Raw genomic sequence first — 16,598 nt, 5'->3', positions numbered from 1 at the left:
ATTAAATATCTTTTCAATTCATAAATAAAACTTTCTGATCTGTAAAAAACAAAAACAAAAACATGCAGTTGGGAAAAAAAACAAAATAAAACAAATTGTATGTCTGCATTCCAGCACATGTGCTGCTGCTTTTATAATTTGGGAAAACACTTTTTTCCCATAATTTCTTTAAGTAATTAATTCACTTTGAATATCATCAATCAGCACACACCATGATTGCAATTTATAAGTATTTTATAGCCACACTCTCACATACTCATAAATCTATTCTCAAATGAATTTACTTAAGTACAAAAAAAGAATGCCTAAGTGTTTCAAAGTAATGCTCCATTGAAAAAGCCGGGACTGTTTTTGTTATGACTAACAGTACTGAAAGCAATATACACTTTACTTTTACCAAAACAAATAGGCTAGAAAATGAAGTATGCAGAGTGAAATCATGATCTTCACAGCTCAGCTATTGCACCACCTTTCCAAAATGGGTTTATTACCTGTTACCTGGAATAACTGTGAAAGAATTATTTTATACCACTCGTCACGTTGAAGAAATTTATAAAAAGAAATCTTAGTAAACCAAACAATTATTAAGAAGGGTGGCAAGTGTAACACTGTTGAAAAGATGGAAAAGATGAAATTGCTAAATGAAAGGGGAAAACTCAAATTCTTGTGCTTTGTTGTACATGGAAGGTGAAATCAAGAAATTTCCAGGCTTCTGTAGAAAGAGACAAGGGGAAAGAATTGCAAGCCACTCTTTAAAATTGTGGAATGTTGAACAACAAAGGGAAATAAAAACAAGCATAATCAACTTACAGTACTTTTGGAGTTTGTTAAATTATGATCTTAGATGGCTACTTATTTCTTGGAGATATTAGCCATGCTGTTACTAAAGAGAGTTGGGGTGTGTGAGTGAGAATCATGCAGAACTGCAGTGCCATAGAATGTTAGCCAGCTAACCCTAAACCTTTATATTAGTACACACAAAATGATTTTTTCTTAGAGGTTCTATGTGTTTCTATTTATGGTTTGTCATTGTAGGCTACCCACCATGTCAGTGTAGGCTCTGGAAATCCTGTTACTTCAACTTCCAAAGTCACTGGAGAACCTTCCACAACAGTTACATTAGACAGGAGCCTGGAGAAGTTAGGAGCCTGGCCAGCTAGGCTGACCACGTGGTTCTTTGCTGCTGTGCTTCTAACTTCTTCCTGGGGAACCACTTGCCTCTGACATCCCCGGCTGGAGCTGGATTGAAAGCTGAGGCTGGAGGTCGTGTCAGAGGCAGCATGCAGCTGCTCTGGTTCTTGGGTTTTAGTGCCGTTATTATCAGCATGCATCTGACCCACACTTCCCTGAGCCTGAGGGTGCTGCTGGGAGGCCCTCTCATGCACTTCCCTTGGCATGCTTTCAGGATGCTTAGCGTGGGATTTGTACAAAGCAACACTCTTTTCCAGAGATCTTCCTGAGGTTACAGGGGGCTCAGATTTGAACTGGGGACCAGGCTTGTCAAAATGACTTGAAAATGTTGCACCCTTATCATTGCATGCATCAGCAAAAGCAGCAGGTGGAGGAAGAACAGATTCCTGGGTCTGCCCAGGACTTCTGGCCCCTGTCTGCATCTGACAGCTGCTGATGGGAAGGCTGGGGGAATGAAGGCCATGGGGCTCCTCCACCTCCATGTCAGAGGGCACAAGGGGGGACTCTGGGCTTCTCGGGAGTGGGGGCAAGGAGATGTCATCAGGCGAGACACACTCATATTCTTCTCCCGACGGCACATCCTCAGGCAGGGGGAGGCCGTGGAGGCCACCTTCTTTGGCGGAGGACAGCTGCTCCAGGTGCTGTGGAAGCTTCTCTTCCCCTGTGTTGTCCACGGCCCAAACATCAGCCACTTGCACATGATCCTTTAAGAGAGAAAACCCATGGTGGTATTAGTGCTTTTCTTTTCCCAGGTTCCAACAAGAGCGAAACACAGCAGCAGACAACTAGAGGAAACAAACAGGAGATAAAACTTACAGGCTGCCACAAGAGTTGTAGGGTCTGGCACCGATGGGCCATCTCTGCTGACAACAGTCCCATCACCCCACTAAGAAACCTGTTCAACTGACCTCAAGTCTGTGAGGGCAAAGTGTCAGATCTTGTGAGTCACACTGGAGGAAGCCCTTGTTTTCTTCCGTCATGGTGGGGTTGGAATGGATCAATGCCATGACCTGGGGAACACCCTCCACCAGACATTCTGTTTCCTTTGTGACTGTATTCCATGTGACTATAGTTCCCAAACAATGGAATTTCTCCTAGTCTTTGTTAGGTAGTCTCTTGTATCCTCCCAGAATAACCTGTCTTCTCTTTCAAGAAACCCTTTCTTTTAAAAAAAAAAGCTAAAAAATACATAAACTGAATTAACCATTTTAAAGTATACAGTTCGTGACATTAAGCGCATGGACACTGTTGTGTGACCACCTGCCTCTAGAACCTTTTTCAATGTCCCAAACTGAATCCCTGGGTCCATTAAACACTGACTTCCCATTCACCTTCGTCCCATAGCCTGACACATTTTCTCCCCCAATTGACTACTTTCTCCCCTAAATTTGGCAACTCCAGGTCCTGCCTAAAGAAAGCCATTCTTCACTCCAGATTGTCTTTTCCTTCATAAAGTCCTTCCGTTTCTTTTTTCTTTGATTGAAAAAAATCTTACTAAGCAACCAGTTTATGCTAGGTCCATGGTAGGTGTCAGAAGAATAAAATAGTAAAAGTAGTTACATTCTTTACACATGGAGATGATAGTCCAGTTGGGAAAGTAGATATTAATGGAACAATCACACATCATCTCCCTTCACCAGAGATCATGTCTCTATGCAACAGAGGACCACGTACCACTTATCTGTGTCCCACACAGAATGCAGACACTGACGGGAACCAAGAATGGCACAATTTCGACCCACTAGTTCATCCATTTATGGTTTGAAAAGAGGCTTAAATGTCCTTTCTGCCACAGTCTCAGAGGAAGAATGAAACACAAAGATGCCTCATTAACTTGCTTCTTTTATGGTTTCTTTCTGTTTCTTTTATTAGCATTCTGAGGCATTGTTACTTAAATAGCATGCATTGATTTTTGTCCATCAGCTGCTACATGAACATAGGAAAATTACATCTTGGCTTCACTTTGAGTTTTGAACTGCTGCCCTTTGGCTTGCTTTTCACATAAACTTTATAAGTGATATTTGAGATCAATGTTTTCAGGTTGAAGAGTGGAAGCAAAATGATGTTCTACTATACCTAAGAGATGACTTGTCTGCAGAGAAAATGCAAACTCGGCTTAGAGCAAGTGCTTTCCATCAACCATTTAGTAGAAGTTTAAAAGTTGGGAATAACACCCAACACTTCTTATAAGTCCTGTGTGTGTGTGTGTGTGTGTGTGTGTGTGTGTGTGTGTGTTTATATCAACTACATGCCAAGTGGGAATGCTGCATCTTCCTTATGCTGTCCTACCATTGCTCAGCTTGCCCTTCCTTGAGATCTCTTTCTGAAAATACAGTTTTCATTTTCTTTCTCTTTGGAACTTTGATTCCAAGCACCTATTCAACCTAAGAATTTCTTCTACAGCATTCTGTTAGCCTCTATTTAAGAGATTCTGTAAATACGTGCTTCCTTTGGGACTTTTATGTTTTCCTGTGTTAAAGACTGTCTTCCTACATTTAACAAACATCTGCCTTCCCACAGCTCCTTCCAGTGCTTCTCCATCCGCCCCCTGGAGAGACACAGAAGCAGCTAATTGCTTTCCTACTTTAACAACTCTTGAAATGAGTGGAGAATTGGTCCTATAATTGGACTGTTTTGTTTGTCCCAAATACCTCCTGCTCCCCTTCTGCCTCAGCTCCTGGAAGCTTCATCATTGACTCACCTTCTGGGAGACCTGATTCCTACTGGACAATAAAGTTCCTCACTAGATGCAGGGGTGCTGGATGGTCATCCTGAGCAGACCATTCACTAATGAACCTGTGTCTCCTTCCACAAGAGAAAGGTTTTGAAAGTGCCTTAACTTTTACTCCAAGATTAGGGAAGAAACTGGAATGAAGTTCCAAGCCATTATCCCCACTTAGTCCCTACTGGGGAGGAACTGGTTCATCTAAGTGAAGTCTTAGAATTAGGAACATAGGGTGGTGAGCTCTGTCTCTCTGAGGCCCTCTCCTTTGATTTGTCTTCCACACACAGGGCACGCCTGGAACAATTCTGAGCCTGTAAAGCGCTGTAGGGTATGGCTGTGGTTATCTGTGCTACCATGTGTTGGAGTAGCAAGTCTTAGAGCAAGCACAACTACTTGGGAATGTTTTCATTTGATTCTTCTTCTTTTTTAACCTAGTACACTCCTTCAAATACAGAAGTAGTTTTCACAGAAAATCAAACTATCAGACAATTTCTACTAACAATAACAGAGATAATTTTCTCAAGTCTTTTTTTGGAAAACATTTTAAGTTATTAATTCATGCCCTCCCTCAAAATTGGTTTGTAAAATTTATTTACTATTCAGATAGGAAGTAATCAATATAATTGTCATCTCCTTGATTTATAGTATACATTTTTCTTAAAGTGGTTGTATAGTTTTTATTATTATTTTTGTAAGAAACACAGGGAACCATTCATTAAGTTCTTAGTCAATTAAAATGTTCTAATTCCTCAGTCCATTAACACCAATGATTACAGTATCTACTGCAGAGTGTAGAGAAAAGCCAGACATCTCCCTAAGGCAGGTTATCTTCCAGGTTAACATTGATGAACTACTTAACACTCCCGTGTATAACTGTAACTTTACCAAGATGTCACTCAAGTGACTTTCTGAAATTACAACACACTACGCCTGTGGACCCATTAACTTAACCATCTTTCATGCAAAAATTTTAATTTTAATTTTACTTCAAGTAAACTCATTTGCCTCCTGGAACTGCAGTCCATCTCCTCAAATAAGCTCTTAAGTTTTTAAGGAATTACACATTACTATAGAATGGCTTTTAAAAATCACCCAGGAGTTGGCATTGTGGCTTGGTATATTAAGGTAATACCTATGATGAAAACATCACATATGTTTGCTGGTTGAAGTGCTGGCCGCTCCCCTTTTAATCCAGCTCCCTTCCTGGGAAGGCAGCAGAGAATGGTCCAACATTTGGGCTCCTTAACCCACATTGGGAAACCAGGAAGAAGCTTCTGGCTTTGGTCTAGCCCAGTCCCTGGATGTTGAGACCATTTGGGGAGTGAACCAGAGGATAGAAGATCTGTCTGTGTTTCCTGATATTTCCAATTCTGCCTTTCAAATAAATACATCTTTAAAAAATCAGAGTTTTGTAGATCTATCTAGGTTTTGATGATGAAAGGAATGTTCCAGTGCACATACATACTATTTATATTCCTCCCTCCATAACTCTGAATCATGAGATGTTTACTTTCAGATAAAAAGTGCCTTATTTGGAACAAACAAGTCTGGATATCTCAATACAGATGGAGAACATGTGTGATAGTCTGATAAGTTCTAACAAAACTATTGGAAAATTCTGACCTATTTCACCAAAACATATCTCAGCTTCCTTCTGTGATTCCCATGGCTGTTTCTGTCTTTTTGCCAATGCCTTTTCTTTGCTTAACTTCTAAACATATGAATAATACAGTCTTTAAATTCCCTTATTTTCTTTATATAATTTTCTCCCTCACAGATTGCATCTATATTTTTATCTTCTGATCAATAACTGTCTGATTGATCCCACAAATGTAACCTTTAGTCTTTGTCGGGATTTCCAAACTTTCATTTCTGCTGATCGTCATAATCATTTGGATTTTCAGTTACTGCTATGTTGGCAGACAAAGTATATAGAAGGAAGAACACAAGAATATTTTACCATCTCTCCAATTAATTGGTCAGAACTAGTTCTCAAAGTTCATAGAATGGTGAAGCACCAACATCATAAATTTAAAGGCTACTACAAGACTTTACCTTCTAAAATACCTTCATAACAAATAGCCTTACTTGAGGATAATTAAGATTTAAGGAGATTATTGTAAACTAGGATGACATTGACTACCAGAGTTAGTCTAATGCAAAGCATTCCTGCAGTAGGCTTTTAGTGGGGAACCTTGAGCAGCCAACAGGTGATTTGGTACCTTTGGACACTCGGCATGGGCAGAGTAAAAGGGAAGGGAAAGGACATGTGGTTTTAAAAAAAAAGAAGAAGAATGAATTTTTTCCTTCCAGTTTCCAAATCAAGGGTCTCCGGAAAGTTTCCTCCCTCCTGCCAAAGACTGTCCCCTCCTTAGTCTGATGGGAGCACCCCACTGCATCGTGAAACACACAAATGCTTCCACAGAACTGCTTTGTGAATGCTCACATGCAATGAACAGCAAACAGAAAGGTTTGACATAGCAAGCTACAGTCTCATGGTAGCTTATTTATGTGCAACAGTTTTTTAGAGCTCCCTTCTGGTATTGCAGAAAAGGGACATGGAAGAAATTCAAGAAAATTTGGTCTTTTTCATGTGTGTGACTTTGTGGAATGAAAATTATCTCATCAGAGAATAGATTATTGTTAATTTCCTTTTTAACACTACAATGCTCCAACTTTAGATATTGACATCAAACACTAACTCGTTTCTTGACTTTAAGTGAATCTCTTCACATTCTGTATCTCTATTTTTTTTTTAAGATTTATTTATTTTTATTGGAAAGGCAGATTTACACAGAGAAATATTTTCCATCCACTGGTTCATTCCCCAAGTAGCTGTAATAGCCAGTGTATTTTCACTTAGTCTCAGGAATTTCCAGGTATTCCTGGCTTTAGCTTCAGCACCCACCTTGGGGATAAAAGCATCTCATTTGTCAGCCAGGCTGTGTTCATGGTATGTTCTGAGTTGCCTAATTCCACCTGCTGCATTTTGGGTCAGGCAAACAAGAAGCACATTGCTATCTCCAGGATAAATGTCCTATTTACACAAACCTATTTTTGTAACACTTCTGTGGAACTGGTCTTTCTTAATAATTTTCTGAGGAAGGTTAACATCACTTAGAGTTTCAGAAATGAGTACAGGAATTCTTAGAAAAGCCTTGACTTGGCGCTTCTTGTCGTCTGCCCACATAGTGTTTTGAGGAATCATTATATCTGACCTATATATAAATAATAGAGAAAATAAAAGAGGGCAAATGTGAATGATCTGCTTAAAAGTAAGGACTCCTGCCACCCTCTCATTATGCTGTCGGTACTGACTGTGCCAGAACATGTATGTGAAACGCTGCCAAAGAGAATTCTTGACAGCTTTAATTGTGGACCTTCACCTTCATACTAAATGATTGATGATCTGCTTTTTAAATTCATATTAAGATAAAAGATTTTTTTATGAAAGCAGATTTTTTAAAAAATTTAAAGCAATCCGGGCCTTCAGCAAGAAAAGAAATGAAAACAAGAAAAATATTTTCATTAAGTATAAATGAGTATGTTTTCTTAGGTAGTCATAATTTTGTTTTAATATATCTTCTAGTAAATGTACCTGGAAAATGCTGATGATTAAATAGAATTAATACTATGATGTTTGATTTAGAACTTCTAGAAACTTAGAAAACATGTAATATGTTCAATAACATTTTTCAGCATTTTCAAAAGATTTTATTTTAAAGGCAGAATGAAAAGGCAGAAAGAGGGAAGGAGGGAGGGAGAGAGAGAAAATGAGATCAATTAAGTTTCCCTCATCTGATGCACTTCACAAATGACTGTAACAGTTGAGCTGAAGCCAGAGCATGGAATTCCATCCATGGCTCCCATATGTGTGGTTGGGCCCAGGTACTTGGGCCATCGTCTGTTTTATTCCCAGGCATATCATCATGGATCTAGTTTAGAAACAGAACAGTCAGCCCAGGTGGTAGCCTCACCTGTTTCACCTTGAAACTTGGCTCCTATTGTTCATCATTCTAACCAACTATTCTTATTCTCAGTCAGCAGTGACCTTACTCCCCAGGAGAAATTTGGAAATGTCTATAGGTGTTTTGAAGGCCCTAATTGGTAATGGTGTTGCTTGCATCTATGTGGAAAGGCCAAAGCAGCTGATGCACAGTCCACAATGAAATTTTCTGACCAATACCTTGAGAACGCTAAGGTTGAGAAACCCTGATTTAGAGCAATCAGAGTAATCAAGGAGAATCTAATATGACTAAGACCCAACAAGATGACCAAAGACAGGTAGCTTTACTTTGGCTTGGAAAGGACCAGGATTTAAGTAGTTCATGGCCATACCACAAAATCAAGGAACCTGCTTAAGGGAACTTGCTGATGGGTGTTTCTATAATTGTACTAGACCTTGGGATGGGTTTCATCTGCAGAAAAGAACCTACTGAGTGATCCTGACAACCTCTTAGCAGGAGGTCATATGCACAGAGTGGTGGGGGGGCACAGAGTGGAGCAGGGGGAGAGGAGGTCATATGCACAGAGTGTGGGGGGGTACCCCAGCGTGGAGCAGGGAGACAGGAGGTCATATGCACAGAGTGGGGGGGGTACCCCAGCGTGGAGCAGGGAGACAGGAGGTCATATGCACAGAGTGGGGGGGGGGTACCCCAGCGTGGAGCAGGGAGACAGGAGGTCATATGCACAGAGTGGGGGGGTACCCCAGCGTGGAACAGGGAGACAGGAGATCATATGCACAGAGTAGCAGGGGACCCCAGAGTGGAGCAGAGGGACAGGAGGAGGCTTGTATCCCAGCCCCGAAGACTCCTGGATCCTCACCAAGGACTATCAGTACAGGCACCAAGGGCTATATCCCAACTGCCAAGGAGACCACGGGGAATTGGACTGCCCTTGTAGGCCAAGAACTCTGAGGTCATCCACTCCCTTTCAGATCTCCCACATGGGATGGAAGATGCCCAGATCCTTCCTCACAGGATCTAATGTTACTGGAACAATACCGGGAGCCCTGAGTGAACCTCAGAAATGAAAGAACAGTAAATTCCCTTCAGGACTTGGGAGGGGAGCTTTCTCTGGTCCTTACTTAGCTCCAACTTTGGATCCCCACCCTCTCTTGCAATGACCATCAGGGTCGCTCTGGAGCCACCCCCCACCAAATAAAATTAGATTAGATAGACAGAGACCAATAAGGAAAGCTTAGAACCAGACAGGAAACGGTCAGCTTGGACTCACATATACCTTACTAGGTAGGACACAAAGATCAGTTACTCCTCACTAAGGTATTGAAGATTTCTCTGCACACCCCTCCTAAAACTGTTCTGCGCCTCAACTGTTGACATATGCCTTGTTAGAGTTATAAGCCAGTTTGGACTATCCTAAAATTTGCCAAGTTCAGTAAAAATTATGCTTCAATACTATAAACTGCTAAATATAAAAATGAAAATAGACACGAGACAGCTGAATAGTACCCTATAGCCATTTTAAGGTACAGAGCAGCTGGTTGTGTATAAACTAAAATTGAAATGTCAATGAAGTAATCACGGGATGTGGTTAAGAACTTGCATTTTCTAACATATTGGTTACTCAATATCATGTCAATTAACTCCATAGTGTTGTAAATTGTTGTTGATGTTATGTTGTGGCTTTTCATTGGAAAGGATGATACTCTGCCAGCTCTGCCTTCAGACCAGAGATGGTCTCCCTGAGAAACTGTTGAATTTATCTGGACAATAAGATGCTGGACTCTATGCTTGGTACATGCTTGCAATGAAGGAATCATGATTGGATTTGAACTGTACTACTACAACAAGGTGGAGGAATCCACCATGGGGGGAGGGTACAGGGAGGGGTTGGGGGAATCCCAGAGCCTATGAAACTGTGTCATAAAATGAAATGAAATTAAAAAAAAAGAAGTCCTTAAAAAAAAAGAACCTACTGAAAAATCCTGCAAGAACTCCCTAAACCTCAGTGATAAATGTTTCTCTATGCAATAACTGCAGCAATAAATAAGAATGGGTTTTATTTGTTTGGCTGTTGTCTACCGGTTTTAAATTCAGTTGTTACAAGATCTGCCTTTCATTAACTGAGGAAACTTGAGAGTAATGGTAGCACTATTGTTCCTGTAGCATCCCAGTTGAAATAGGGGGATCAGGCAAACGTGGCAGAGCAAAAAGTCAAGTGCTATTTATAGTCCTGCTTCTATGAATAGGGATAGGCAACCAATGCCAAAAGTTCATAAGGACACTGCAATTTCTGCCATGCTTTTGAAATCATGCTATACACTAACATGTTGTATTTACAGGGTTTGTTCCCTTCTAATTTATCTATAAATGCACAAGGTTTGGGTTAGTTGAAACATTTCTTCAAATACTTTAGGTTATATGTGTTCCTTGTGGATTCTATGCTTCAATGCATGTGCCTAGGAATATAACATTAGAGGCAGATTCAATGGGAAAGTAATGCAATCTATTATCTCATGCACCCAGCTTTTTACAATAGATAAATGATAAAAGTCATAATTTGGCAATGTGACATACAGGGAGAGGCAAATTTGAAGCTACGTTGAATATGAATAGACAAAAAGGATGGAAGATTAATCTCTCCAAGCTTTTAAAACTGAATTTTTTAAATCATAAAAAATTTTAAAAATAAAGGAAAGGCAGTTGCAGGTAGAATAAATGGAAGTGATTAGGGGGAACACAATGGCACTTGAATGGCTATTTCAATACCACGGCGAGGTGGTAGGGTTCTGACACTCAGTGGGAGGGGCTCACAGGCAAAGAGGAGGAGATGCAAAGGCTAAGTGAAGAGTAGCCAGGAGGAAGGCAGGAGGAAAGTCACAGTGTATTTGCATTCATGATTGGGTTTACACAGATAAAAACACTGCAATTCCCTCCCACCCTTTCATTATCCAAAATACAATGACTGAAAGAAATTCTTGGGCCTGGTGCAATAGGGCAGTGGTTAAAGTCCTTGCCTTGCACACGCCAGGATCCCATATGGGCGCCAGTTCTAATCCTGGCGGCCCTGCTTCCCATCCAGCTCTCTGCTGTGGCATCAGGCAGCAGTCAAGGATGGCCCAAAGCTTTGGGACCCTGCACCTGTGTGGGAGACCTGGAAGAAGCTCCTGGCTCCTGGTTTCAGATTGCCTCAACTCCAGCCTTTGCGGCCACTTAGGAAGTGAATCATTGGAAAGAAGATCTTCCTCTCTGTCTCTCCTCCTCTCTGTATATCTGCCTTTCCAATAAAAATAAATAAATCTTTAAAAAAAAGAAATTTCTAATCAGAAGTGTGAAATAGCTGAGTTTAAATAGCTTTTTTTTTTTTACCTGACTCTTTCCTCCTTTGAACATTGTCTGCTTCTCTCTTGCTGGTTCCTTTAACAAGTCAATGCAATCATTGTGGACATCTTCCAAATTTAGGTTCATCTTTAAGTCATCTCCCTGCTGTACAAAGAGGTGGTTAATAAAAGCCTGGGCCAGAATAGGTGCGAGAACAGTGCCATGCACTAAACCTCCTGGAAGAAAAACCTGGGCTCCTGGCAACCTTTCAACAAACGTATTCCAGGAGAGATTGATGTACACCTGAGATGTGATCTCTACAATTATCCCTTCATGCTCACAGTTCCCTTCCTGCCTCCCACTTTAATAAAGTTTCTTGCCAGCTAAAATTGGTTGTTCAAAAACCCATCAGGAAAAAAAGGAATCATTACAATAGGATGCTGTGACCGGCACTCTCTCTAGGGAAAGGAAGCATGGTGCATGCAAGTTGAAAGCAGTGGGAGAGCCAGGGAAGCAGGAAGGAGGGAGAAATGATTAAAGGTCTCCGGTGGAGAAGAGGGTATGAGATTCAAAGAGTCTGCAGAAGGAAACTGGGAAGCTCTTGAAAACACAAAGGCAATGTCACTTGGGCTGGTAAAGAAAAGAGACAGCTGAAGACACAGGCTGCCCCTGTAGGCAGAGCCGAATTATTCCTGCATTTCACAAGGCTCAGCTTTATTTATGATTGAGAGCTGAGGAAACACTGTCAAGGTAAAAGCAGCTATGTAAATGCCGAGAGACAGAACATTCTAGTTTAGGATGGTGATTACACTGCAGTAGAAAGCTCTCTATCCCAGCTGGAACATGGCCACTACAAAAGTCTTAAAGAAACAGGTCTGTCCATCCAAGGAAAGGGGCTATGCCATCACAGGATCTGGAGAGACACAGTCATTGGGAGGTTCCACTTTCAGTTTCAATTCTAAAACAAAGCTGGTTTGTATTACTGGATGAGTCATTCGGGTTTAGAACACACTCAAAATCTGATTCCAAAATGGTAGCTGTCATAGAAAGAATGCTGGATTTTGAATTAGATATAACTTCAAAGTCAAATCTACTGCTACCTGACAGCAGGCCCCAAGTGAAGCAATTTTATTCTCCTTGAATTTTTCTTCTTCACTACTAAAATAACAATAATTTAAAAAGCACTGGAGATAACATACATAAACCCTTTTAGGGCCTGTTGCAAGGGCTCAGTGGATAAATCCTCACTGTACAAGCACCAAGATCTCATATGGGTTCCAGCTGCTCCACTTTCCATCCAGCTCCTTGCCTACGGCCTGGGGAAGCAGCAAAGGATGGCCACAGCACTGGGACTCTGCATCTGCAAGGCAGACTTGGAGAAGCTGCTGGCTCTTGGCTTCAGATCAGCACAACTCTATAAAAATTCTAAGTATTTGAAAAGCTTTTGTTGAGGTTGTAACTCATAAAGGTAGCACTGATGCCTCTTTCTCCTCAGAGACTTTTTCCTGCTTTTATCTTCACCAAAATCAAACTTTTCTGAACTACTGAATAATTCCCCCTCTGCATTCATTATTTGTGCATTTTCTGCAAGTGTTAAAACCCATTTTCAAGATCCTGCTTGGATAGCTGAAGTCCAGAGCTTACCATGGTTTAGTGGAACACTAAACCTAGCTGGGCCAATGTTTAGTTCAGTACAGCCAAATACAATGAATGGGATGGTAGTGGTGGTTTTATTGGATAATCATGATCTGGATATTATTGTCTGAAAGTCCTATCGGGAAATTAGCACCCACTCAGTGACAGTGTTAGGCTGCAAGGTCTTTGAAGCGGGTGTGGTTAGGGCACGGGGGCGGGGGGGGGGGGAAGTCCTCATGAACGAGATCAGTGCCTACATAAAAGAGGCTGCTCCTCTCTGCCAAAGGCAATTAGTGTAAGAAGATGGCCATCTATGAGGACGTGGACCCTCATGAGACACCAAATAGGGTAACACATTGACTTTGGCCTTCCTAATCCCCAAAACTATGAGGATGAGGTGTCTGTGGTTTATTAGCTCTCACCTTCTCCCCGCCCCCCGCCATTTCCTATGGCAGTCCAAATGACCAATAGTTAAGGACTTCTGGAAGGAGCCCTGTTTGGATCTGGTTTCCAGGCATGGTTCAATGTTTATGAACAAAGACAGAAAATCATGAACATAAATTAAATTTTAAGGAGAAGGAATGTTCTATACCAAAGGGGACAAACAAAACAATAAAAAAAAAGCCGTAGTGAACAAACAGTGGTTTAAAGAGGTGGTCAGCCTCAGAATAGTGGAAATCCTCAAATCTGGGATGCTCTCGGTAAGCAATGGAGAGTCTATGCTGAAGTACTTCAAATATAAAACAACATTAGCAGAATGGGTACACCTCCAGCTAGACCTCCAGCTAGACCTCTAGCTAAACCTCTGGCTCAACCTCTAGCTAGGTGGGAGCGTAATCAGAAGACTCTCAGTTTTTATAAAAGCGAATCCAGGGCTGACCTTGTGATCTAGAAGATTAAGTTGCAGCTTGGGGTGGCCACATTCAAATCCGAGACTTGATTTAAGTCCCTGCTCCTCCACTTCCAATCCTGCTCTCTGATAATGCACCTGCGGAGGCACTCTACTACAGCCCAAGTACTCGGGTCCCTGCCAGTCATATGGGAGACCTGAATGGAGCGCCTGACTGTTGCAGGCATGTGGGGAACAAACCCGCAGGTGGAAGGTCTTTGTGGTTTTTTTTTTCTACAATAAATACATTTTTCTAAAAAGAAGATATAATCCAAGTACTTGATTGGAAAGGAAAAGGAGACAGTTAAGTCCTGGCTACAGGAAGTGCTGGAGGAGTGGGGACTACTAATGTAAGGGAGGCTTCGAAAATGGTCTATCAGGAAGAACTGGAAAAACTAGGGAGGGCTAACATTTGAGGAGAGCGTATTTCATTAGGCTAAAAATTCAGAAAATGAACAGGAAAGGTCCTGCAGACAACAGAGAACAAAGAGCAGAGGAAACAGTGAGTCTCAGTGTCCTTACGGAGACACCACTGGGCCTTGGTGGATAAGACGGGGCGGACAGGAAATGATAAATGTTGAATAAGACAGAGTAAGACGGATGATTCATTCCTACAGCAGCAGAATGGCAATCATACAATGTTTACATGAAACAATTTGATATATGAGGCATTAATAATTTCACAACCATTTTCCCAGATCTGTTTTGGAGAATTTATATGTGGGCTTGTAAGACAGAAAATAAAGAGAAAAACAGGCACAAAGATAACCCATGAAATGTTGTTTAAAAAGGTAAAGTTTGGGGCTGGCAAGATGGTGAAGCGGACTAAGCCTCTGCCCTATGTTGCCAGCATTCTGTCTGGATACCATGTGTGCCCTAGCAGCTCCACTTGCAATGGAGCAGCTTTTTGGGTATAGCCTGGAAAAAGTGGGGGATAGACCTTAGGATTCCTGCACCCACATGGGAGTCCCAAAAGAAGCTCCTCGTTCTTGGCTTTATATCAGCTCAGCTCTGGCTGTTGTGGCCATTTGGAAAGTGAACCAGCAGAGAGGATCTGTCTGTCTCTGCTAGCTCTGCAAAATCTGCCATTGGGATGCTGGAATCAGCATTGGAGCCAGGACTCGAACCCAGATCTGGAATCTTCATTGCTAGGCTAAATGCTCATACTAGATTGTTATTCAAAGGAAAAGGATAATTCAGTACTCAATTAAAGCTTTGTACATTTGAAATAGTATTGTCACTCATGCTTATGACACAGACATAGGAAAAAATGATAGACATAAATGCAATCCTGCTCTGGACAGCAAAACCATTTTATTAACATTAAAGATCACAACGAAATCCTGTGTGTCTTCATATTCAATTCTCAGGACTGTCTTTTGATCCATTTTGTAGGTCAGAAAACTGACTCACGGGATTTTACTAATTTACCCAAAGTCACATATCTAATAATTTGAGATCCCAGGCAGCTGTACTGTACTCTAGAGCTTATGTTATTAATTACCTTGCAATTTCTCCCACCTAAATAACCAGCTTTTTCAGTCAGTTGCAATAACAGCATTAATCACAACAGTTTTTAATATGACATAGCCAAAACAATGGACACATTTCTCTTCTAACTGCATTTTGCTAGACAGACACATAAATATTTTCTCTATTCTTTTCATACCTATGTTTATTCCATGAAAACGAAGTGTTTAATAGTCCCATGAAGCTAAATGTTCAATGAACAAAAACACTTGAAGATTTATTTCTCTGATGTCCTAACATTGAGGGGAAAAGCTTATATCTATTATTTATGAACAAAAACCTAAGGCTACTTAGGCCAGACTTCACTTTTCTAACAGAAATATATTCATCTTTCAGCATATAATCTAACACAATGAAAGTAAAATACCTTCCCTGTGTTTAAGCTCCCATTCTCTGCAATGATTTTCTTCACAATGATGATAACCAGAATTAATTATGAGAAACACTCAAATAATTATGTTAGAAAGCTTCAAAAATCAGTGTGCAATCATTGAGAACTAGTATCAGAACATCTTATAACCAGAAGACATTTTATCCACAAACTTTTATTTATCTATGTGGCTGGAAGAGGCTTATTCCAGGAAGAAGGTATTACCTTCAGTTTTTCTTCAAGCTCTGTCAGTGAGCCACATAATTCATTAATGGATTCAAGAACCTCTTCATGTTTTGCCATGATTTTCTCAGCATATTTCTGCCCTTCTTCCACACCTGGGCAGAGGAAAGAAAGAACTGCTTTTAGAGGTCAAATCCTTAGCAGGAAAAAAAAAACACCCTCTGATGATGTCCTGTCTCTAGCCTTACTTTTTAGATTTTTGCTATCAAGACCCTCCTTCCTATTCTAGGTCCACTTCAAATGCCAGCATCATGATTGGATTTTCTCTCTGGTGGATAGTAACAAAAATAGCTACAATGTACGCAAGAGCTTATTATTTGCCTATGACTAAGCATTTCATGTGCATTTTCTCATGTCATCCCCTGGTAGCCCTGTTGCTAGCCACATTTTGTAAATGAAGGCCACAGGCTCTTAAAGGAGTTTCTGACCCAAACATTAATAGGAAGCATAGGGATCTGAACCTAGCACTATCTGACTCCATAGCCTAGGGCAGCTGTGGAACACAGTCTTACAGGCAAAGAAGTGTAGCCTTCCAAACAAGCTCATATGTTGAAGTCCCAATTTCTAGGTTGTCATTCTGCAACTGTGTTTATGTATAAGATCTTGAAACATGATTCTGATATTATCTAATTATCTAATATGACTGGTGTCCTTCTTAGGCAGGAAGGTAGCATAGAGAAATGACAGAGAAGAGGCAACAAGAAGGTAGCCATTTGCAAACCAAGGAGTTCT

General features: G+C 40.9%; 1 protein-coding gene across 1 annotated transcript in view; it reads right to left on the bottom strand.

Moving 5' to 3' along the window:
• Positions 1-16,598, bottom strand: part of LOC121168130 (coiled-coil domain-containing protein 141-like) — a 176,524-nt gene that overhangs the window by 1,251 nt on the left and 158,675 nt on the right. The window contains exons 24-26 of the mRNA XM_040997929.1: positions 15,849-15,961; positions 11,248-11,364; positions 1,045-1,895 (exon numbers count right to left, since the gene is read on the bottom strand). Coding sequence (XP_040853863.1) covers positions 1,045-1,895; positions 11,248-11,364; positions 15,849-15,961 — 1,081 coding nt within the window. The remainder of the gene's footprint in view (positions 1-1,044; positions 1,896-11,247; positions 11,365-15,848; positions 15,962-16,598) is intronic.

This window comes from Ochotona curzoniae, unplaced genomic scaffold, assembly GCF_017591425.1.
Source record: "Ochotona curzoniae isolate NIBS_2020 unplaced genomic scaffold, NIBS_Ocur_1.0 patch60, whole genome shotgun sequence".
Taxonomy (NCBI): Eukaryota; Metazoa; Chordata; class Mammalia; order Lagomorpha; family Ochotonidae; genus Ochotona; species Ochotona curzoniae.
The sequence above is the reverse complement of the archived record's forward strand: the minus strand, read 5'-3'. Positions and strand labels throughout refer to the sequence as shown.